This window comes from Melospiza melodia, chromosome 14 (genome assembly GCF_035770615.1).
Source record: "Melospiza melodia melodia isolate bMelMel2 chromosome 14, bMelMel2.pri, whole genome shotgun sequence".
Taxonomy (NCBI): Eukaryota; Metazoa; Chordata; class Aves; order Passeriformes; family Passerellidae; genus Melospiza; species Melospiza melodia.
The window spans coordinates 5,516,361-5,540,551 of record NC_086207.1 but is presented as its reverse complement, the minus strand read 5'-3'; the positions used below and the strand labels follow the sequence as shown (position 1 = coordinate 5,540,551).

The 24,191-nt window shown below is 49.7% G+C and overlaps 1 protein-coding gene across 2 annotated transcripts in view; it reads right to left on the bottom strand.

The window, feature by feature from the left end:
• NRG2 (neuregulin 2) overlaps positions 1–24,191 on the bottom strand; it is a 161,456-nt gene that overhangs the window by 31,108 nt on the left and 106,157 nt on the right. The window contains exons 3-5 of one of the 2 annotated variants that reach the window (XM_063168537.1): positions 14,657–14,775; positions 11,155–11,220; positions 770–890 (exon numbers count right to left, since the gene is read on the bottom strand). In XM_063168537.1, coding sequence (XP_063024607.1) covers positions 770–890; positions 11,155–11,220; positions 14,657–14,775 — 306 coding nt within the window. The remainder of the gene's footprint in view (positions 1–769; positions 891–11,154; positions 11,221–14,656; positions 14,776–24,191) is intronic. The other variant, XM_063168538.1, reaches the window with a different exon arrangement.

Genomic DNA, 24,191 nt, shown 5'->3' with positions numbered 1-24,191 from the left:
CCAGGGGCAGGGACAGCTGAGCTCTGGCTACCTCCAGCACTGGCAATCAGACTGCACAGCTTGTCCCCAGGCACTGCTAGGCTTGGGGGTGAGGTGTGAGATGCCACTGGGCTGTCTGGCTCTGAGCCAGGGTGAAAAACTCTCACATCCCATTCCACATCCCTCAGGCTGTGCAGCCCCACTTCAAACCCTTCAAAGCTCATTTTAGGGATAACTTAGTGCACGTCTCTAGCTTTTCTTGCAGGTTTGAAGGGGGAAACAAACATCCCACACAGTGGCCACAAAGCTGCACAGAGAGGGGAACAGCTGGGGGTTAACCCTGGGCCCATGAGACACAGGAGAGGTTGGGGCAGGTCTCAACAAGGGACCCCTCCAGTCATGGGGAAAGAGGAGAAGGCTGTGCCCCTGAAAATCTCCCTGATTGGAGAACAGGACGTGTCAGCTCAGGGAGAGCAAAAGGGACCCAAATTTCCTTGAAACTGCAGAGGAGAAAGGGGAGAAAGGGGAAAGAAACAGCCAGGACAAACATATTCTTAGAGGGAGAAAAGCCAGGAAAAGTGAACAGTGACACGCACACAAAAAAGGAAAATACAAATCCTTGCCCCCCCTCCCCACCCCTGCCCCTCTAGTGCCCCTCTCTGAACCTGCACAGCTCAAACTGCAATTGCCAGGAGAATTTCAGAGCTCCCCCCGTCTGGCAGCTGCACTAAGGTCTCCTCTCCCTCAGCCAAGAAATTTCCATATTGACACAAGAACTCCACTCACTTACTTGCACGACAGCTGATTAATGCCCTCGATGTAGTAGCACACCCCTCCATTGACACAATAGGACTTGGCTGTTTCGTTGCATTTTCTGGCATGCCCGGACCAGGAGGAGAGAGTTGTGGTTACTGCAGGGGAAAACAAAAACACACACACAAAAAGGAGATATTGTTATTTCCTTTGTTTGGCAATTCTGCTTCCTTAGATGATTTTCTACGAGTTCATTTGCCAAAGTAAAAACCCCAGAGCTACAAACCTCAGCCTGTGCCTGCAGACCCACCTTCAGGTCCCAGGGCTGCAACTTGACCCTTCCTTTCCCGGCAAAAGGGGCCAAGTGAGTGAGGAGGTGAAGACTCATCATCCTCTAAGCAGCCACAATGTAGTACAAAATCATTTTTTTGGCAAGCTGTAGGGAAATGCCCCTTTCCCACTGTCCTTGGCCCTCCCTCATGCTGGGAATGCTGCGCCAGGAGGCAAGGAAGGGTCAGGAAGGAGGGGAGCTGCAGAATCACAGAGTCCCAGGGATGTTCTGTGAGGCCTGAGCACCTCAGGACACTGGAGCCAGACCCAGAGGTGCTGCAGGGCACTTTGCATTGCTCCACACCTTTGCCAGTCGAGTTTTCAGAGCCAGGAGCGGGTCTGGCATGAGCAAAACCAGCTCCATCTGTGCCTGCCCTGTCCTGAGCATTTCTCTGTCCTGCCACAGCTGGGCTGCCCCAACAGCCCCAGCAAAGTGCAGCAGGAGAAGCCAGCCAGCCCCAGCTCGTGCTGAGGCAGGCAGCCAGCAGGACTCCAGTTTCCCAGGTGCTTTTCCAAATCTAAACTTCTTTCTAGAGAAAACCTTTACAAAAGGTTTCTAGAGAAAAGCTGTCCTGTAAGTGACAAGAAAACCTGCAGAATTTCACTGTAATTCCTGTCTCTGAGAGACTCTGATAAATGTACAGACCAAAGCAGAGTCTCCAAAAGTAAAAAAAGGCTTCTAGGAAGGAAAAATCAGTTGTTAGAGCATTGATACAGGTTACAGATGGTAAGCAGCTTTGGGGAATGCAGACCCATCTTCACATAAATCTAAGGAGTGCTGGGCACTAAAAAGCATGGATTTGTTACAACTGAATACTTAACCTCATTACAAATCCCCTGTCCTGGACTACCCACCTTGCTCAGACCCTATCACAGTTGCACCTCCAGCAGTGGCTACTGCTTGCTTTGCAGCACCTTTTATGCTGTAGCCAAAGCTTCTGAGGAGATATTCTCTTCCATCCTCTTTTCCAAGGCAAGAATGAGCCTCCTGGAGAGGTTTGTGACACCATCACTGAGACTGCATCCTCACTGACACAGGACTTGAGGAAGAAAGCTTGAACCAGAGCCAGGCAGAGCCCCAGGAGGAGCAGCAGGACGAGCCATGGGCTGTGCCAGAGGCAGCCAGGGCTGCTCCCATTCCTTGGGCAGCCCCTGTGCCCAGCCCACCTCTGCAGGGGCTGCAGCACACACACCAGAGCCAAGGGCTGCATTCCCAGCTCCTTTGGGAACATCTGGGCTCTCCAGGCAGAGGAGGGTTCCCAGCACCTTGTGAAGCCTCTCACGTGTGGGTGATGCTTGGCACTCGAGTTTGTTCTGCCTCTCACAGTCTGGGACTCTCTGCAGGGCCTGTGGGGTCCAGAGGAGATTCCCTCTGGGCTGTGCCCACCTGGAGCACCCACACTCTCACCTGAGCATGGATCAGCTCCCTGCTCTGTCCCGTGTGCTGTCCCAGCCATTGTCTGCCATTCCCATGGATGCCTCCCACTGGCTGACAGGCCAGAGCTATTTCCATGCCTTGCCTTGAATAACCATTGCCTCTGGCTCTGTCTTTTCACAGCTATCCAGGGCACAGCAAGCTGTCCCAAAGTGCTCTGCTAAGGAGACATGGAAAACACTCCAGCAGAGAGCCAGAGTGCTCACAGCCCTGGGACAGCAGCTGCTCCCTCAGGGCACGTCCTGCAGCCAGCTGGGAGCCAAATGTGGACAGCAGGGTGCTCACACTGGAGCTGAGTTTAGTTTGACCAAGCCTCCAGTGAAACCCTTTCAAAATCTGAATCCCACACTTCTGCAGGAAATTCAGCACTCCCTTGCAGTTAAGATTAATGGTAACTAAAAGGCAAAGCCATTATGAGTCTGTGTAATTTATCTGAGGAATGCAGACTCATTATACAGACAAGACTTTATAATTTATACCTTTACAAGATAGTAGCACATTTCTACTCAGGAGAGGAGAGCTGTGGGTCTCTGATAAGTGTGGGTCTCTGCAAGTGCACCATTGGATCAGGGAGCACTGAAACTTCATCAGCCCAAGAGCTGGTGCAAATTGAAAGGCACACGGATGAAAAACAAGCACAGGCTGCAGGGAGCTGTCACCCCTGCAACCATCAAACACAGCACATGGTAGCAAGCAAAACGATCCATCTGGCAAAGTCTCACATCATAAACCCTACAGAGAATTATTTTGGAGCAAGCCTTGCCACAGCAAGAGAGGGGCAGAGAGGGAGAACGGAAAGCAGAGCCCAGAAACCTCCCCATAGGAAACACCCCAGATACAAAGATACCCAACCCACCAAGAAAGGTGGATGGGAAGATGCAGTGCTGTGTGATGTGATACAGGAGGATCACAGTGCTCATCAGCCAGAGATTGCATGGGATCTTCATCCCATAGAAACAATTTTGTCCCTTTTAAACAGGTAAAAAAAGATCCTGACATGAGTGAGGCTTGGACATGTTGGGCACTTCTAGGGGAGAGCTGTCAGTAGAGCTGTGCCTGTCAGGGAAATACTGCAGGAAAATACACGGGTGATCACCTCTACTGGAAGCATCTTTCTAATGTCATTATCCTTTCAACCCTGTTTCCTGCAAGTACTTTGCCTTTTATCCCAAAGAAGCACCAAGTGTTTTAAAAGTGAGCCATGGAATCGCCTCACTCCAGTGCATTTGTCAGCACAGAGATGTGGCAAAGGCCACAGAGAGAGGCAGTTCCCTGTTGAGAGGAGAGCGTCAGGAAACGAGGCCATTTCAGACTGTAACTCTGGTCAGGCCAAAGCCCTGTCCTGGCCCCAACAGTGGCAAAGCTTAAAAAAGAAGATCAGTGATCATTTTCCTGCAGGATGGGCAGCACAGAAACAATCCAAGGCAGCCTCAGTGTTGTCACATTTAGTGGTCTTTGCTGGATTCTTCCACCAACAAGTTTAGTTGCTGTTTGAATAAATCTAATCTTCTAGCACCTACAATATTTGTGCCAAGAGCTCCAGTGCTATGCACACAGTGTGTAAAGCCACGTCTCCATTTTGATATTTTTAACCTACCCTTTTCTGGTCTTTGTATTAGGAAAAAACTACTCTTTATCCCCATTTGTTTCCCCTGTGCTACCTGTGGCTTTACAAGCACAGCCTGCATCTCCCTCCCTAGCTGGGAAGCAATGATCTATTTTATTCTTTTTTGGGTCATCCCTGGTTCTGTTTTTCTCTTTGGAAATAGTGAGACCATACTGCACACATGATATTTATGGGATATTTTTTCCAGTCATAGGAATTCCTAATGTTTTTTTTTTTTTTTTTGAGGTTTGGTGCACTGAATACAGATCTGTCTCTCTTATAACCTGAAATCTCACTGCTGTGTGGGGTAACACATATTCTAGAGGCTTCCAAGGTGCCTGATCTGGGATTTCACACTCATGAGAGCAACAATTCAGGGAGCAAGGATGGAGAGACCTGCCAAGCTCCATGGGAGGACAAAGGGAAGCAAAATGGATCACTTAGAGATGGTAACTGTGCCTGGGTTGAAGCGTGGCCTTCGGACACCACGTGGCTGCAGATCACACACAGCACCTCAGAGCAAGGTGCCAAGGGAGATCTCAGTGGGTTTCCAGCACGTTGGTGGGGTCATTCCCAGATTCACAAGCTCCTTTGTGTTTAGCTCTATTCCCCATCAGCCTGAACCAACACTTTAACAACTGCATGCCTGGTGCAGAGTCATCTGGGATGTTGGACCTTGGTGAAGTGAACCTCACACACAGTTTATTTACAGCTCTGTGCCAAACACTGTGCCCGCTGATCCACAGGCACAATTACTCCCCACAGCTATTTCACATTAACTGCTCTACAACAGCAGGCAGATTTTACCCCCCATTGGCTGGTGTGGCAGAATAAGTCCTTCATTCAGCCTCCAACACAACTCCATCTATCCCAAATGACTCGGAAAGTTGTGAAATTGCTGAGATGAGTGCAGAACTGAATAAGCAAGGGAGCAGTTTTGGGTGGTAGCAGGGTGGAACAGGACTCATGAAGGCAGTGGGACGTGATGAGGGAGCTGTGCAGTGACACCAGCCATGAACCAAGAACCTCCCCAGGTACTTCGACAAATTAAAAGCAGAAAACCACGAGTGTGCACGAGGCAAGCAAGTGGTGACATTTCCTTCTGACCAGGGGGAATAAGCAAGGTGCCCCTGAGATCCACAGGGGCAAACTGGTCAGAAAGCCCCTGCAGGGTGGGAGAAGGGCTGGAGCAGCTCAGCCATCAGCAGGTCAGACCTCTGCTGGTCTTCAGCCCAGCACTGAGAACAAAGCAGGAGGGAGGGAGGAGGTGAGGACAAAGAAGAGAGAGGAATAATGAGGTGAAGAAAAGAGGTGAGGACAGGGAAGAGAGGGCTGGCTCTTGATGATGTGTTTGTGAATGATCTGCAGCCACATTTTATTGTTGCTGCCCCAGCCAGTGAGGACAGAGCAGCATAAACACATGGCAGATTCAGAGCACTGGAGTCATTCACAGAGTCTGTTTTCCACCACATGCCTCGGTTATTCTGGACCATCATCAATGGCAGGGCAGCAGAGAAGAGAGCCAGGGGCAGTGACTGTGCCAGGTGGACTTCCCTGCACACAGCCCATCTACGCAGAAAGGCCATTAATGATTGTGCAGGGATTCTTACACAATTCCTGCCATGGACGTCATCTCACCTTTGCAGGCAGCTCACCAGCCTGTTCCCAGAAGCCTGGTGAAACCCTCCCCCTGCAAAGAGTTAATTAATGCAGCTTGGACTATAAATTATAGTTAATTTTTCACGAGCTACAGCTACTGTCGAGGAGAGCAGGGAGACAGCGATGGTTTCACCGCTCCTTTTCTTCTTTATAAATAACTTTGGCTGGTGAGTTCATAGAGCACAGACACTTTATTCTCTCAATATTTAGACATTCAGTTAGACAGATGAACTCAGCTGGTTGGGGAGTGTATACAGATTGCCTGCTCTGTATATGCCTCATGTACTTACTGATAAAACACAGAATGGCTGAGGTTCCTCTCAGCAGAGTTCATCCAACTGCTTGTTAGAAGAACATGGATGAGAAGGTGTCTGGCCAAGATATTCCTCAGTTGTAGGGCTGTAATCCTGGTGTGAGCCACACTAAATCCATGATTTACACTGATTAATACATGGAGGGGCTGGTGTTCCTCACCATTCCCTCTGTGTGTCTGATACAACACCTCCTCCTGCAATAAACCTGAGCAGAGCCTGGATGCTCCCCTCTGTTATCTGTACATAAAATCAGAAGGGCCTGTGCACACTGGGGTTTGCCTGACAGGAGACTGGGGACTCTGGAGCTCATAAAAATTCTGCTCCTATGTGTTTATTCATTTGGAAATGACCAAATATTTACCCCTGCATTTTATTGAAATAGATCCTGCTGGAATCATGTTTCCAGTTCCCGAGGGGATCATTAGGATCAATAGCTGCACGCTAGGAGCTCATCCCAAGATACAAATACCAGACTGCAAGGCACTCATCTTGGAGCATCAGATGCTGCTGATCAAAACAGCACAGGTTGCATTCCCCAGCTCTCCCATCTGCCCTGTTCAGGGGTTTCACTAAGAAACAAGTTTAAAGGTTTCTGAGCACCCAGGGGCTGCCTGTTTCCCTGGGACAGGCAGTTATTGCAGGGGCAAAGTCCTGTGTTATTGCCAAGCTTCAGGCTGCTCCTCTGGAATGATCTCTGCAGCTTTATGAGGGAGCCCTTCCTATGCTCTGCTCTACCACAGGGCTCTGAAAATGCACATGACAGCAGTGCAGCATTTCATTTCCCCAAATCCCCAGCATCAATTGTAATAGCAGCAACATGATACTTCAATGAGGGGATTTGTTCAGCAACCTAAAAATCCTTTCACAGAGCCAATGCCAGCATGAAAGCTTCGCAGGCAGGGCAGCTGAAGCCCAAGAAGTGAAGCAACACACCAGGATCCCAGGATGCAGCCAGAAGAGCAGATCCCCTGATCCACAACCCAGTTCTAAAGGCTGGGCTTAGCCTCAGTGCTCCCAGGGGACACCAGCTCCCACCCCACACTTATCCTGCCCCTCTTTGCCTTTAGAGTCTTCACAGCACATCTCGAGTGGCAGCTGCGTGACTACTTAAAAAATACACAGCGTGCAAAATGAGCAGTGAGCAGGATGGGGCAGCTGCCAGGCACCACAGAGCTCTCTGCAGAGAGGCAGTGAGATCTCCACACTCAGTAAGATCTCCGCACTCACCTCAAGGCTCCGTGCCTGCGTGCATGCAGGTTCCGCTCAATTACAGCCCCACCTCCAGCAACGCGGCTGAAATTATCCCAGCAAAGACCACACCAGCATTTATTTTTAGTCTGATATTGAAAACTGCTCTGTTCACATGGCAAGACTTGTGTCTGCTCTGCCTGTGCTCTGGGCTGGCCGGACACCCTTCACCTCCAAGGCCAGAGCTCTGTGCTCACACCTGGGGCTCCAGGAGGGCTCAGTGGCCTCAGGCTGGAGGGGCCAGGGACTGACCAGATGGGATTTCACACTCATGAGAGCAACAATTCAGGGAGCAAGGATGGAGAGACCTGCCAAGCTCCATGGGAGGACAAAGGGAAGCAAAATGGCTCACTCAGAAGTGGTAACTGTGCCTGGGTTGAAGCGTGGCCCTGTGACACACCATAGCTGCAGATCACACACAGCACCTCAAAGCACGAGGCCAAGGGAGATCTCAGTGGGTTTCCAGCACACTGGTGGGGTCATTCCCGGATTCACAAGCTCCTTTGTGTTTAGCTCTATTCCCCATCAGTCTGGACCAACACTTTAACAACTGCATGCCTGGTGCAGAGTCATCTGGGATGTTGGACCTTGGTGAAGTGAACCTCACACACAGTTTATTTACAGCTGTGCAGGTACAGAGCAGCTCAGCCACCAGCAGGTCAGACTCCAGCTGGTCTTCAGTCCCAGGACTGAGAACAAAGCAGGAGAGAGGGAGGACGTAAGGACAAACAAGAGAAAGGAATAAGGAGGTGAAGAAAAGAGGGGAGTAAGACCAGCAAGGTCACAGGCAGGTCTGCCATGATCACCCAGTAAAGGCCAGGCCAGACTGGATTTGAGAGCAGGTTTGGGAGGTTGGTTGAACCATAACCACGTGGCACACGTTCCTGTGGGGTGTGGAGCTCACAAAGCACAGCACAATCAGTGAAATCATGCAAGTCCATCAGGCCAAGCTCACCTGGCAAACTGAGGAGAACATTTTCTACATCCAGCCACACTGGGCAGCAGGGAAGGGATTAAACTGGAGGGGATTGCCTCAATGGCTCTGCACCAATGAGGCTACAAACAGCCCAATGGCATCACCAGGATGACAGCTATGAAATCTGTAGGCCCAAACTGGTGTGTGGAGAGTTAGACTTAATTGGAGAAAAAAGGACTGTTTCAGCTACCCTTCCACAGGGGTCTCTAGAGGGACTCTGGGGAGGGCTTGTGATGCCCAGCAGATGAAATAAAGGCCCCAAAACCAAACCCAGAGAGCCCAGCTTTCATTCAGGTGCTTCACATCAGCCCCCAATGCTCCTGCTCCCAGCACAGCTCCGCACTGCCTGTTCTGCTCTTTCTCCTGTTTCCCCTTCTCCTGTGACCCTGAGTCCTCTCTGCTGCAGAGCACCCTCAGCCAAGGACACTGACAGCCCACAGAGGCTGATAAAGCACTCAGCAGGCTCTCACCCAGCTCCAGAGTGAGCCAGGAGCACGAGCAGAGTCCAGGGGAGCAGCCTCAATGATCCACATGCTGGTTTAGAGCACCTGCACACCACTGGCACAGCCTCCTGCACCCTGACAGCATCCAAACCACGCTTCCTCCACCTGGCCTGTGTTCTCTCCTCACCCTCAGGGCTTCACCTGCTTGTTGAAGTCAAGGAACGGAGCTAGAGGAGAGCTCAACAGCAGAAAGCAAGCACAAGGCATTACCTGACCTTCTCAGAGACTTCAAACTTTATCTCACCTTTGTAAAATTAAACGTTGAGAGGGTTTACTAGCTCTGTCCTGCATAAACCTTCCATCTCAGAATGCTCTCCAGATTTCTCTGACCCTTCTTCCATTTCTGCCTCCATCAGAATGCTCTAAATGTCAGCACTGGTTCCTATCCTGTTTACCCAACATGTGCACAGACTCCTGAGCCTTGTTTAGCTGCCTCATGCTGCTCTGTGACAGGATCACGTTGCCATTCTGGGCTCTCTGATGTTGAAATGAGCAGAAAGGACCTTCCTGTCAGGGCACAGGATCAAGTTTCCACATCCCTGCAAGTTCCTGCCTGTGAGCTGAGCCACTGTGGCCACCCAACTGCACAGGCTCAGCCTGTGACAAGCACAAAACAAAGTCTCATTTAACATTTTCACCACCAATGAGGCTACTGCAGCACAAATGAAGCTGATTGGAACCTCCTGCTATTCACAAACCAGGTACTGGGGGCATCAGTGTTTAAAATCCAGCAAGTGATTTACAAGATTTCAGTGAAACAGCAAGAGTAGGGACAACCTACAGGTGACTCTGAATACAGAGATTGAAAAGAAATGCAAGACTTTTACAAGAATGAGATACTTGTCTGCTCTCCAGATCATCCCGTCCCACATCTTCATCACCTCCCCATATGCTGTGCACACATGCAATTCTCTGATACAACATCCATCACCATAAAAATCAGAGAGATTCTGAGTTGTGCAGATAACACTTGGGAGATATTGCAAAAAAGGAATGTGAAGGGAAAAGTGAGATAGAGCTTTAACTCTGGGGCCTTTGCCATCTCTTCCCATTATTAGGGAAAACAAAAGTGATGATGCACCCACAGAGCAAAGAAGTTTTCCAAAAGGGGAAATTTCTGTGTGTCCTTTCTGAGATTTGGCTTTTAAGAAAATAAAATTAATCTAATATGATGCAAATAAGTAGCATGGATCTCTTCTGGTGAAAGCAAAGGGAAAATCCTAGGGAAGGATGATGTGGCCATGGCATTAATGATGCTGCATCTCAGCTTGGCATCCCTAGTGCAGTGCAAGTGAAAACACTACAAAGAGCACATTTTAAGTGCAGTTTTCTAATCAGAAAAGCTTTTAAAGAATACCTGGCCAGTGCCTGCTGTGGCTGCAATCAGATTTCCTTTAAATTCATAAAAGACTGAGCTTTCAAAGGAGGAAACATCCCCATAAAATCTGCAGAGCAGAACTGCCAACAGGGAGGCACAGCCAGCTGTGCTCTCAGATCTGGGCATTTGCAGCTGGGATGGAAACACACAAAAATAAAAATCCCTGCCTGCTCCTGCCTTCCCAGGGCTTTTGCCAGGATCCTGGTGGCTCCCAGTGGGGAGAGACCCCCTGACACAGACAAAACCACCCTCAACCAGGAATTGCTGAGCCAATGTCCAGGCACCAGGATTCTAATCTACACTTGTATCCCCTCCTTGGTTTTTATTGCTCTGTGCCCATTTTCTACTGCTTTTGGGACAACTGAGTAGGAGGGAATGCTAAAAAGCATTTCAGCCACAATAAATCAAATTAAGGATTTGGGGAAATCTGTTCTTGCTTTCTGGAGACTCAGAAAAAAATGGGATGGCAGGGCATGGATGGATTTTCTGCAATTTTCTTATTACCTATGCTTAGAAGACTCATGTCTTTTTTCTTGTACTTCCAACAGCCTGCTTTGGTTTGATCAGCTATCCTCAAAAAAAAATCCCAAACACAAAAGCAAAATGAAAAAAAAAAACCCTGTTAAATCAAAGACCATAACAAGCACATCTTGCAAATACCAATAACTCCATGTACTGAAAGAGCTGGGAGTGCTTGAATTTCAGCTGCAATTTTAAGTAGCATGTTCTTCAAGCTGCCATTGCAATAGTTATCAAATTCTCCCTCTCCAAGATAGATACCAGCAATATAAATCAGATTTTTTTTTTTAAAGATCTGGGGAAAGAAAGACCAGTGGCTTTGGGAAAAATCAGACAGAAGGAGTGATTAAAGAAGATTCCAGGAGGCAATAAAGCATTTATGAAAAATGTCTCATAATAGCAAACAAATCAGGGGAAAGCAGCTGTATGAGGGGGGTGGGGGAGAGGTACTTACACTCTTCTTCCATAACAACTATTTTAGTTTCTGAGGCTGGTAAGACTTGTGGTGCTTTCGTTGTTCCTGGGGAAATTAAGGTAAGAAAGTAGTGAACAAAATAATCTCCTTTGAGCAGAGCAGGGTGGGCTTAGCTACTGTGGGGAGGAGCAGAGGGGCAGGCGCTGCTGGGGGCACAGGCTGGGGCTGCCAAGGTGTCAGTGCTGCTTTGGCAGGGCATGGGTTGGGGTGCCAGGGGCAGGACAGGCAGTGTCCCTGCAGGGGATGGCACCATGTCCCCTCGCTGGGAAGGGCCTCGTGTCACAACAAGGAGGCAGAGACGGTTCAGGGCTCACCTGGCAGGAGATGAGTGAAAATGTGGGAGGTTTCCTTAGCCCTGATGGCCGCAAGAGTGCAAAGATGGGATGGCAGGATGGAAGTGGGGAAAATGATAGTGGGGAAAATGTGAGGTTTAAGAAGAGGTGGGATTTTCTGAAGAGCCTCCATCCCACGTGAGGTTCTGCAGCACAAATTAATGCTTGGACCAGAGGTGGAGGAACAGGAAACAGATGAAGCAAGGACCCCAGGATTAGGGGAGACAAGCACAGGGAGTGATTTCCCCTTTCTGAACCAGGATACTGGGAACCCCAATGCCCACAGAATGCTCTACTCAACCCTGCTGGCAGCACCAGCACCTCTGGAGAGGTCCCTCACACCCTCTGGATGCACAAAGGAGGATGCCCCAGGAGCCTGACCACCCTGCCAGACCACCACAAAGAGCCAGAAGCAGAAAGAATTTTTTGTACAACTTGATTTTCTCTGCAGTGTTTGATAAGGGGCAGGGCAATTGAGGAGATGCCTAAAAATTTTCTGAGGAAAAAAAGAATCTGAAACAGTCCCACCTCAACTGTGCCCTCATGGCCATGAGATATCAACATTAGACTATTCAATGATGAGAACTGGGAAACGGGATATTTTTCTAAGAAAGCATCTCATTTACTTCAAAGTCATAAAATCTGCAATATATTGCAGTATATTTTGACTAAGTCCAGAAGCATTTCCTCAGAAATTAACACCCTCACAAAGTTTCTCAATGCAAAAGCATTTATTTCTGAGCTGGGAGTTTTGTGGAAATGCTGGAATTGTAGAGGAGGGGCGAGGGGAGGGTTTGGCTGAGGGGCATTTCCTAAGTGCCAAGGGGTCTCTGCTCTGCAGCCACTCTCTCTCTAAAGATGACGTGGTTTTGGTGACTTGCAGCAGATCTGTATGGCTGAAAAGCTGCTCTTCTGAAATGGAAAAGTGGTGTTGGAATAGAGGAAAGAGCACTTTGCAATGGAAGCCACAACAGGATCAGTGCTAAGGATCCCGTGGAAGAAGAAACAGGGGACAACACACGTGTGGATTCAGGTGCCCTGAGGAGTTTTGTACTCAGAGGTGTCACAGAAGAAGGGAGGAAAGCTTGCCAGGCCCCAGGAAGGCTGAGCAGTGAGGGGGCAGGAATACTCCAGGAGACCATGAGCCTGCATAGTGGGGAAGGCTGCTTAACTCTGAGTAGCTGCAGGGGAAAGAGGAAAAAGAGTGGTAAAAAGAGGTGAAAAAAGGGGTGACAGGGCCACAAAAGCCTCCAGGGAGCAGCATCACCTGGGCTGCCCTTGTAGGGGCTCAGATGGCCCTGCTGTGCTAAGGTGTGCCTGCAGCTGAGCAGCGAGCCAAGGGCCCAGTGGCAAGGCTGAGAGCATGGATCATCCAGGCAGGGAACCCCCCAGATTCACAGAGAGATCTTTGTGTGCCTTTCGTGGGTTTTCAGGTCTTAACACATTTCTGGGCAGCTCAGGAGTGGGCCCATCCCTGCTGGGAGGGTTCTTGTCACACAGGGTGGCTTCCTGAGCACCCTGGCAGGTTCTGCCTGCCCTGCACTGGCCAGGTGTGCATTTACCTGGTGTGCATTTCCCTGTTGTACATTTCCCTGTTGTGCATTTCCCTGTGTGCATTATCCTGCTGTGCATTTCCCTGCTGTGCATTTCCCTGTTGTACATTTCCCTGTGTGCATTTACCAGGTGTGCATTTCCCTGCTGTGCATTTACCAGGTATGCATTTCCCTGCTGTGTATTTCCCTGCTGTGCATTTACCAGGTGTGCATTTCCCTGTGTGCATTTCCCTGTGTGCATTTCCCTGCTGTGCATTTACCAGGTGTGCATTTCCCTGTGTGCATTTCCCTGCTGTGCATTTCCCTGTGTGCATTTCCCTGTGTGCATTTACCAGATGTGCATTTACCAGGTGTGCATTTCCCTGTGTGCATTTCCCTGTGTGCATTTACCAGGTGTGCATTTACCAGGTGTGCATTTCCCTGCTGTGCATTTCCCTGCTGTGCATTTACCAGGTGTGCAGGTCAGGGCCCTGCAGCAGGCACTGGCACTGCTCAACCTCTCTCTTCCTCCTGTGGGAGGGTTTCTGGTGCTGGGGAAGGGGCAGCAGAAGAGCAGACTGGGCTCTGATGGCTGCACAGGGGGAAGGGAGGTTGCACATGCAGCTCCCATCACACAGGAGCAGTTTATGTGGTGTGGGACAGCCAGAGAGTGAGGCAAGAAATAAAAAAGGAGAGCACTGCCTCAGTTTCTTACTGGGGACACCTTTGCTATCAGAATTGGAAATAAACCCAGCAGAGCAGCAGGGCTGAGTTCACAGACATGGAGGATGAAGGCAGAGAGGTGTGAGCAAGGGTGGCTTTCCTGCAGACCCTGCAGGCAGGGGGAGGCTGTGTGATGCTGCAGCTCCACAGAGCAAAGGATTCAGGATGGCAAACACACTGAAGTAAGAGAGAAAATACTGCCAGAAAGCAGCAGGAGCAAGCTACCTTCCCTCACATGGGATGAGAACAAATCTTGGATCCCAGCAAAGGGCTGCAGAGCCCAGCTCACAGCCCAGGCTGCCACAGTGCCCCTTGTGAATGGCAGGAGGAAGAGCTTAGGAAATACAGTCACCCCCTCCCAGCTGTGCCCTCCCAGCTTCTGGCAGCCACTGTAGGGACTTTCTGAGCCGGAGGGTGCATCCAAACCAGCGTGTTAAGCAATATAATTATTATGACCAAGATAATAATAAAACCACCTAACCTCAGACTCCATCCGCTGAGCTCTAAGAGATGGAGCACACATTCTAGGATGAAAACCAGAAGCAACTTCACTCATCACAAAGCTATGGTCTAAATACTTGTCTTCTGGTGAGTTTTGCTTCTCAGAAATTCTTTAAAAAATGAAAACATCAAGCCCACCAGCTTTCTTTCCTCCTTACCCCTTTTTTTAAAAAAAATACATCGACTGTAAGTTTATTTAAAATGTAAATTAACCACATTGCCAGTGACAGATAACAAAGATAAACATTTATGCTAAGCTGCATTTTTCTTATCTCCCAAGATTATTTTACTCGATATCCTGAAAGCATGAAACAAAATACAAGACAGACCATGAGCAGAACCTTTCTGTGGAATGGCAGACAGCTCGAGACATTTGCTGGCTTCTTCACTTACCACTTCTCACATTCAGGATGCCTTTGGCGGTGTCTTTCCCTAAAACGTTCTCGGCTTCGCAGCTGTACTCCCCAGCATCTTCCAGCTTCACCTTGTTGAACTGCAGTCTGGAAATCTTTCTGTTGAAAAGTACAGCAGACATTTCTTACTCCATTGCTGACCAACCTCACGAAGTGACAACCATTCCTGGCCCTGGAGGGTCACCCCTGCTTGACAGGATGGGCTGCCTGAGCTTGCTGAATGGGCACTGGAGCCTGGATAGGATTTGGACAAGTCCCTTCCCAGGATTTGCTAGGAGAACACCTCCCTCTGAACCCACTGCTCTGAGCCTGTTGTGTGCTTTGGTCTGACACCTGCTCTCATTCACACAGAAAGTCTCATGAGGAGCTGAGGCCCAGAGTCCCAGCACTACAGCACAGGCTTTCCACACTGGAAAAGAGCCAATTTACTGATGGACAGTGGGATCTGCCTGCCAGATGGAGATGTGGAGAGGAGATGCCTGCTCTGCACCTTCCTCAGCAGGGATGCTGAGCAGTCAGTGCTCCACCAGCTGCATTCACGCAAACACCCACAGCACCCAGGGGCACACCCCTCACCACTCTGCACATCCACTCCCTGGGGTTTGCCCTGGACATATCACTGACAGCTTCAGCTCGACCTAAAAAAAGGGCAGGCACTTTGTGTCCACCAAATCCACACTCCAATGGACTACAGACGTGTGGCTGAGCTGCACACACTCATTGAGCAGCCAGATGTGCCTTGAAAGAGCAGGAGAGGGTGGGTGTGACAACTGCCCGTGTCACTTCATAGCCTGTGTCACCTCCCAGCCTTGTGTCACCTCCCAGCCTGTGTCACCTCCCAGCCTGTGTCACCTCCCAACCTTGTGTCACTTCCCAGCCTGAGAGAAGAGAGGGGTAGAGAGGATGAGAGGGTAAGAGTGTAAAAGGATAAGAGAGTAAAAGCGTAAGAGAGCGAGGTTCCCATTACAATACAATAAATCTTCTGTGCTGAATATTCTAATTCTCACTAACCAATCTATACAAATTTGTATCTACAAAGATACAAATCCTATAGCATTTACATACAGCCTATAAGAATCATTACATCACCATACTGTGTTACATTTTAAACCCTAAAAATGACTCTTTGGGCCCTTCTGCCAAGCTGGCAGGGCCTGCTCTGACCCTTGGGCCTGTCTGCAGGCAGAGGGTGTTGTTCCATCAAAAGGGGATCACCTTCAGCTGGCCACACCATTGTTTTCCAGTTGTTCAGTAACTGAGGGATCTCAAAGCTTGCTTTCATGTCAATCTCAGTTATGGTTTCTATATTCTCAAAATCTTTTGCCAGGCAATCATATTTATAAGGCTTTCCTGTTTCATCTTCCCCAACACCAGCCCGTGCCCCTCCACGGGAGAGGCAGATCTCTGCTGCAGAGCTCTGTGGCGCTGCTGAAGGAGCATCGCCTTTCCCACTGGCTGTGACTCATTCTCTGGGATGGCTCTGACTAACAGGCAAAACCTTTTGTTGCCCAGTTTAACAGGGATCTATAGGAGCCTTCAACACACACTGAGTGCCACTCATGAGACCACAGTGGGACTCCCACATGAGACCCTCTGATTTTCTACATTTTCTTCCATTTTAGCCATCTTATCACAACCCACCCTGTCTGCTCTTCTCGTGAGAACATTTCTGTTTGCTTTCCACCCCAAGCTTTTACCTCAGGTCTGTGTCACTTTATTTAGAGACTTGGAAGCGCTGCCAGCTTTAGAAAGAGGTCCCAGTGGCCAATGTTGCTGAAGGCAAATATAATTCCATTTATGTGGAAAATAACCATCAGCCTCGAACATAGCTGCAATGTTCCACGTGTCATCCGAGAAGGACTTTTCTATGGGATGTGCAAATCATTGTCCATAGGAAGCCCTTCACAGAAGCACACTGGCATCTTTTTAACACCCTGACAAGCTGTTCTCCTGGGAGGCACGGCGCAAGGACGCAGCAGGAACATCTCACTAGTTATATTAGTAAATTAAAAGCACTTGGAGACGACTTGGTAGAGCTCCCAGGAAACAGGCGCTGCCCTGTTTTACAGGATGCGGTCAAGGGCTCAATTGCATGAGCTGGGGCCACATGTGGAGCAATTTCTAAATGGATGTTGACAGTATGCAAAGACCTCTTGAGTCCCTCTGACTGTAGGTCTCCACCCAATCCATTTGTGCAACACAATCCAACATGGGAGCCTGAATAAGAGGGGTGATTCTGCCTTGAATCACCACATAACACCTTTCCCTGAGTGTTCTCAAGTCTCTGAGCACAGCCTGTGACAGCCCTGGGCATGGTGGCCCTCACTGCTGTTCTGCTCTGGAGCCAGGTAATGCACCAGAGAGAGGCATTTAAGGACATTTAAGGGCACCCAGTGCCTGTTGCTGCCCTGTGCCTGTTGGTTCCTGCACCTTGCTGGGAGGCACAAAGGGTGCCTGGGCTCTGCTGGGCTGCAGCACTTTGTTCAGGAGCATGTTCCCCACTCCCTCCATAGAGGAAAGTGTGGAAATACTCATCAAAAGAGTGAGATGGCTCCAGAATGCAGCTCCAAGCCTGCTCCCAGCCCAGCCATTACTTTCTCCCAGCTGTCTCAACCCTCTCTGCCAGAATACACCATTTGTTTCACAAAGCAGGCTGCAGTGCAGGCAGCACATGCTGAAAGCAGCTTGGAAGAGCAAGGCTCTAACTCAGAGTCCATAGAAAACACCAGCCTGGCACATCAGCACGCTGGGGCTCTCTGCCAGGTCAGAACTGAGAGCATCAATGGACGCGCTGCCTTCAGCTGCCAGAGCACAGATGTTCTAATGATCATTGGCTGCATGGCAATCTCAGTCCACAGCACATTTCACCAGGTGGAGCAACTGGAAAAATCCATTTCTGCATTAGAATATCACCTAATCACCTAATATCACCTATTTTACAGATAAGGGGGTGTAAGTCCCAAAGATGTGAGTTAGGGAGTGGCACAAAAGGAGCCACACTTGACAGACTCAGCTCCAGCAAGAGGGTGAGAGACATTTGGTCTTTCACCTGAAACTGGAGAGGAATGTGAGCAGAATAAAGAGTGATGCTGGCATTTGGAGCATAGCAACATCAAGGTGAAACCAAAGGGGATTACTTTGTTTTAATGCACAAGACTTGTACTGTCAAAAGAGCTTATTTTTGCCATCAGAATTGGTTGAAATTATTCTGTACTGGAAGATCCCCTTGAAAAATCAAGATTTTTTTCTTGCCCTTCATAGCCCAGGCCAATGGTGTGGCCCTCTTGGTCTCCACACTGTGCTGTGTAATGTCTGGTGACAGACTCAGGGGAAAGGAGATGGAGATTGGAGATATGGATCAGCTTTCATGTGCAGCATAAATGCAAAGAGAATTTCCCCATTCTAAGCAGCACTGAAACAGCCAGAGAGATATTTTGCCTCACAGCATTAACCATGGGCCTTTTAATTAACATGGATAAGGGTGTCAGATGGACAAGTCCTCACCTGATCTGTGTGTGTGAAGGGGGACCACTCTGATTTTGCCCTATTTTACTATCTCTAAGTGCTCCTGAAACATCCCAAAACTCCATTGGAAATCATCTTCTCCGAGTTGTGTTCCTCCCGCTGCTGTCCCCAGGTACTTTCTTCTCCTGAGGGCTGATTTCACAGCCACACCAAGGAGTGGCCTCCAAGGAGTTACTGTGGGCCCAGGGGTGTGGGATGAAGGCTCCTGGGGACAGCAGCCCCGGGAGAGCCCCACGTGTGCGTTCACAAGGGTGCCTGGCTGCCAGACCATGCCATTCTTCTGGAGGAGGGCTCTGCCCCGGGCTGTTTGCTCAGTGAAAGGGCCAGGGTCACTGACAGATCCCATCATTTCGCTGCAGTGCAACTCTGTTGACATCTCTTTACTCCAGGGGAAAATGTGCCTCATTGTCTTGCCTGACCCTCAGCACATATGACTTAGCCACGCACTAATTATCTCCTGTAGTGCCAGTGGAGGGATGAGCCACGGGGAATGTGCTGTCTGCAAGCTCTGAGGGATAGGATTCACAAGGAGACCTTCAGCCTGGCCAAAAGAAGATCCCCCAAAATACCTTTCTGGCCAAGAGAAAAGAGTCCCCCAGAGGGCAGTTTGGAGGGATGAGTAAATCACCCTCTTCAGTGCCAATCTCCAGACTACAATGGGAAACAGGGAGATCAGCCCTTGGCCAGGACCTACACAAAGATCCTGGCAGATTCTGGCTGGGAAGGGTGTCCTCATCGGCTGTAATTTAGACATCTAAATGTGAGCTCAGGCCCTGAGGCCTGCAGTGCAGTGAGAGGAGAAGAAACAGGCCCTGCATCTGAGCCAAGGAGGAACTTCCCATGACAGCAGGCATGTTCCCACCAGCACTCTGGTCAAGTTTGAATCATTTTCCCCCTCTTACCTACTGCCAAGTGGAAATGGGGCCATCTTCCCAGGTCATCTCCTCACCAAGCCATTCCTGTCAGAGCATGGATCAGGAGAGCAGCTGCCATGAGCTGCCCCTGTGACACCTACACTGAGGGCTCCGTGCTCCCTGTGTGAGTTCAGCCACTTCTGCATTCTTCTGGACAAGAATAGCTCCAGGATTACTACTGATGCAGTGGTTTCTTAATCTTCTAAAAATAGGATAACTAACACATAAGTAACAAAGAAGTCAAGGAATGAGCTGGTGAAGAGAACTTGGAGACCACCCCATATGTGGTCCAAAAATTGTCAATGGAGAGCACTGCACATAGTAAACACACCTGAAACCACAGGAAAAGGAAATTCCCAAACATGACCCTTGCAAAGGACACGCTGGCTGCCCTGCTGTGGTCACCCATTAACTCCCTTCCCTCTGTTTGCAGCAGGAAGCACACTGGCATTGCCGAGAGCAGGAGTGCCAGCAATTGCTGTAACGTGCTCTGCTTGCATCCTGCCAGGGATTTAATTGGTGCCTACGTGCTGCCCTGGCACTCTCACCCAGCTGCATTTGCCCAGGAAGAGCAGGTTAATGATTGGCAAGAAGATTCAGGATATCCAGCTTACAAACCACAAGTGCTGCCCAGCAGCAATCGAGCACTGGGCAGCCCCACTGGGGCTCTGGGGGGACACATCCATCACCCCCAGCACTCAGTGGGTTAATTCAGGCAGAGAGAATCACTGCAGTGCAAAGGCAGTGTGGGGATGGCATGGCAAAGCCATGTCTGGCAGGGCAGGAGCAGCCAGGAGCATTCTGTCCCTTGCACAGCCCCTCTGATCTGTTCCCTGCCCTCCAGCTGTGCTCAGCAGAGCTGGGCAGGGTGGCTGTGCTCACAGTGCTTGAGGAAAACAAGTGTTTTCTGTGCTCCACAGCATCATCTGGCCAGCTCAGTATCAGCTACAGAAAGAACAAGTGGGAAAGGGGACAGAAATGCCCTCAAGCAAAGCAATCAGACAAGAGGAGTAAGGACAGGAAGGTTTGGAGTTTTCAGCTTGGCCATCATCCCTTCTCTATCTCCCTTCCTCCCCTCACACCATCTCCTGACCCGCTCTGTGCTTGCCCTGCTGGGGTGGTGGGGGACAGGCAATGTCCTCAGAGTGCCCAGGACAGGACCAGCCATCCCCTGACCCACTCTACCTGCTCTCTGCTACCCCTGTTCCCCAACATTAAAGTGCTGTTCTAACCTGAGAAGCAGATTTGCCCCTTCTGTGCTCAGCAGTGCTGTAGTCTCTCTGTGCCCAGGCTGGGGACAGGATGATTTTAAGAGGAAGACTCTCCCAGTCCTCACTGTGCAGAGCTGACACTGACACTGGGCTCAGAGTGAGGGTGAGCTGCTTCTGGGCTGGCCAGTGTCAACAGGAGGGGACAGGATCAATAAGTACACTCCAAAGAGCAGGGTCACTTGTGCAAGCCCCTGCAGGCTCAAAGGCAGCCAGGGGTGTTCTGCAGATGGGGAGAGGTGTGGGGCAGCAGAGTCAGTGACACCACCACACCAGGGCCTGGGGTGGACTTTGTGGCTGCTGTGCTGAGAGGCAAATCCCTGTGCAATGCTGCAGCTGCTCCCTGTGCCAGTCCTGGCTGTGGCACCTGCCAGGGTGTGAGGTCAATAAAGGAGAAAAAGCTGAGTTTGGGGCTCTGGCTGATGCACAGACCCAATGCCACTGCAGGGCCCTTTGTATCACTTCTGGAGTTCAAGGCAATTGATCCATCCTATGAATGCTTCCTGCAGCCCCAATGCCAGGATTTTAATTTCTTTGAGAAAACGTAGGTCCTGGAGCAGTGCTCTGAGGCCAGCTCCCAGCAGGTTCTTTCCCTGCTTCCTGTGATCTCATACAGGAGCAGTCCCAAGACTTCCCAGGGACTTCCCAGCACCTAATGTGTAACAGATTCCTGGCTATCCCAAAGAGTGTGTGACCTCAATACAGAGACAGGGCCCCTCAGGGTGCTCAGGTCTCACTGCCTCAGCAACCAAACCAGGAGCTGGTCATGGGGCAGGGAGGGAAAAGAGGGCCAGTGCTGCTGGGGGCAAGGCACAGAAGTCCTAGTTTGGAGGTGTATTACATACTGGGTGGAGGTTGATATGCTGGGCAAATCAGAGGCAGGACCAAAACCTCAGGGACTGCCAGGAGTGGGGAGGGAGGCCTGAGAAGACCTTTAAAACAAAGCACAAAAAGTTATAAAGAATCAAGGAGGAGAGAGAGGTGCCATACCAAGAGCAGCTGTCATGGGGACAGCCCTGGACAGAGCCCAGCAATGGAGATGAGCAGGGCCAGGCTGCAAATACCGACACCAGAGAAAAGCATTTTAGGGAACAGAGATCATGGGAAAGGGATGGCACCTTCACATGGGCAGGGAACTATTGCTCCAAACCCCTGTGAAACACCACCATGGTCATACACAGGGTGTGCAGGAGATCTAGATAAAGGTCTGGGTCTCCTCATGTCATTCTTTTCTCCCCAGGCCATTTTCTGCAGCTGGTCCATGTCACAGATTCTCAGCAGAGTCTCCTCCATGGCAAATTTGTGCCTGCAGTCTGTGATGTGCTGTGCTGGGTGAGCTGCCGGCAGCTCCAGCCCTCCTCCCCAAAGGTAAAACATTTTAACCTGAACAGGATGAATTTCAGCTCATGTCTCAGGGAGGGCCTCCACCTAATCTGTGACATTTTGCAACCGCAGTGGGCGAAGGTCTGCAGAGAGAGATTTTTATTTTGCTTTTGTAAGCAGCCAACATGGCTGGAAAAACCACACCAAATTTCAGGCACATAAAGCTCCTTCCACCTCTAAGTTTGCAGAGCCCATCAGCTGAAACAGCCCAGCAACTGACCCTGACTTGTTAGCAGCTATAATGCAGTCAAGTTTGATTAAATGTGCATCCCCTGACTCTCTCAGGAGCCCCAACTTGCAAAGTTTGTGGGTTGTTTGAGGCTCAAGACCCAACTGCTTCTCCTTTCAGTTCTCAAATTCCCTGGTTCAGTCCCAGGTGCATTGGCCAAGATGATGTCCATCATCTCCTCTAAAACAACAAGCAAACAAACAAAGGAGATGCTCTCCTTCACACCCCCCTCCAATAAAGTGCCTTCAGCAGCTAAAACCAAATCCCAAATATCGGAGGCTCATAATGCCATGGTGAGAGTTAGCGAGGCAGCAGCTCCCCTGGTGATTATAACAACACCGGTGCTTGAGAAGAGTCTTTGCTTCAAGGCATCTGGAATTGCTCTTGCAAGATCCATTGTCAAATGAGCTTTTTCCTTTGTTTAAAAATGTCAGCCCAAAGACCCCTGCCAGAGTGGTGGTATAGCCTGCTTGGGTTCACTCTGGCTCCCACAAGGCTTCCACAGTCCTCTTTGCCCCTCCTTGTCTCCAGGCTTAATTAGGAAATCATTTATCTTTATTGGCACTCTCTTTCCCCTGCTGCTTTGGCATTATTTTTTTTTTTTTGGCCTTCATTCCAGTGCAGTGAGCTGTACAGGGAAGACCACAGCCCCATTCATTGTGGGTGGGGAATAATCTACAACTGGGAGCCCTACAAGGAAGACCCCAGCAATGAATCTGCTCAAGTGGCATGGCCTGAGGGACTACTGTACAGAAACAGGAGAGGAGGGCATCCCTTGGCTCCACTTACAGGCTAACAATAGGGATTCCTGGTGATACTGAAAGTAGGACACCACTCCCAGGGGATGTCATATGGTCAGCCTGTCCCAAACTGAACTGCCAACCCTCTCCAATCTAACGATACGCCTCCTTCATCACCCCAGCAGCGTCCCCTGGTAGAAGAGCACACAAAGGGAAAGGGCTGTAAGGACAGGCACTGCTTGGAGACTCCCAGGCTCCTGCTGAACCTCTGCGTGTCCCAGGCTGAGCCTGGAGCATGACTTCAACAGGGGAAGGTTCTCTACACCTCCACAAGCAAAAACTCCCTTGGCTTCCTCCACAGCTGGCACATGACAATTTGGATAGTCAGAAAGTCAAAACCCAACCTGAACTTCTTGGGAGCCTCAGTCAGACCTCAGACACGCTCAGCCAAAAATGGCATCACTTTGGCAGCTTGGGGGGAGAGCCATTCACTAGGCTGGATTTCCACTACCACAGGCTCTTTCTGGGTAATTTCTCTGGGTTTCCCATCAACTGTGTTTTATTTTGATGGAGATAAAATTCCAGCCAATAGTTTCTTCCACCTTAAAGAGGTTTCCCCTTCGTGCAAGCCGGGCTTGCCCCAGCCTGTCACTAATTACAGATGGAACATGAAGTTCAGAAAGGAGGAATCAGAATTGTTCCCCTCCCTCCAGCAAATATCCATTAAAAAACCTGACTCCTCTGCCCGATGGCACCAGAAGTTTTGCTGGTAAGTTTAAAAAGAAGAGGGAAATGATTGATGGAAAAGCTGAAGAGCTGACATGCAGTTAAGTGCTCCTCTCCTCCTTACAACATATACACTCCTTATTTTGAAAGAGATCTCCTATTCTAGAGATCAGATAAAAACCCAATCACCAAAAAAAATGCTTCAGTCATACTTTCTAGGTAGAAACATCAAGGCTCTTTACACACACAGGGAGGAGAGCCAGGAATTAATCACAGAGGGCAACCAGGTTCTTGTCTCCCATCCTATTCCTCTGCATGCTAAAGATCTCAGTGCTGAGGACAGATTTCAGCTGTGCCCAGCTCTGCCAGGGCCTCACAGGGCCAAGGGGAACACAATGGACACCACTTTGCTGGAGGGCTCCTGTTGCCTGGCTCCAGCAGAAATCTCTGTTAGGTATTACACTTCTAAAGAAATGATCCTGTGCACCTGGAAGTTGAAACGATCCTGCACAGCCTGGGAAGTTTTTGCCCTGTGTATTTTCCCTGTGAAGGTCCCTCCCCAGTGCTCCATTTCTGGCTCTCTGAAATCCCCACTCTGAGCTGAAGGGAAGCCCAGAGGATTATCTGGAGACCAGTGTTATCTCTAAGTGGAGCCAGATGTATAAATCCCATTATTCCTAAAATAATTGTTATAGAATAAGATGTCCTTTCAGAGATTTACAGTTTGGGA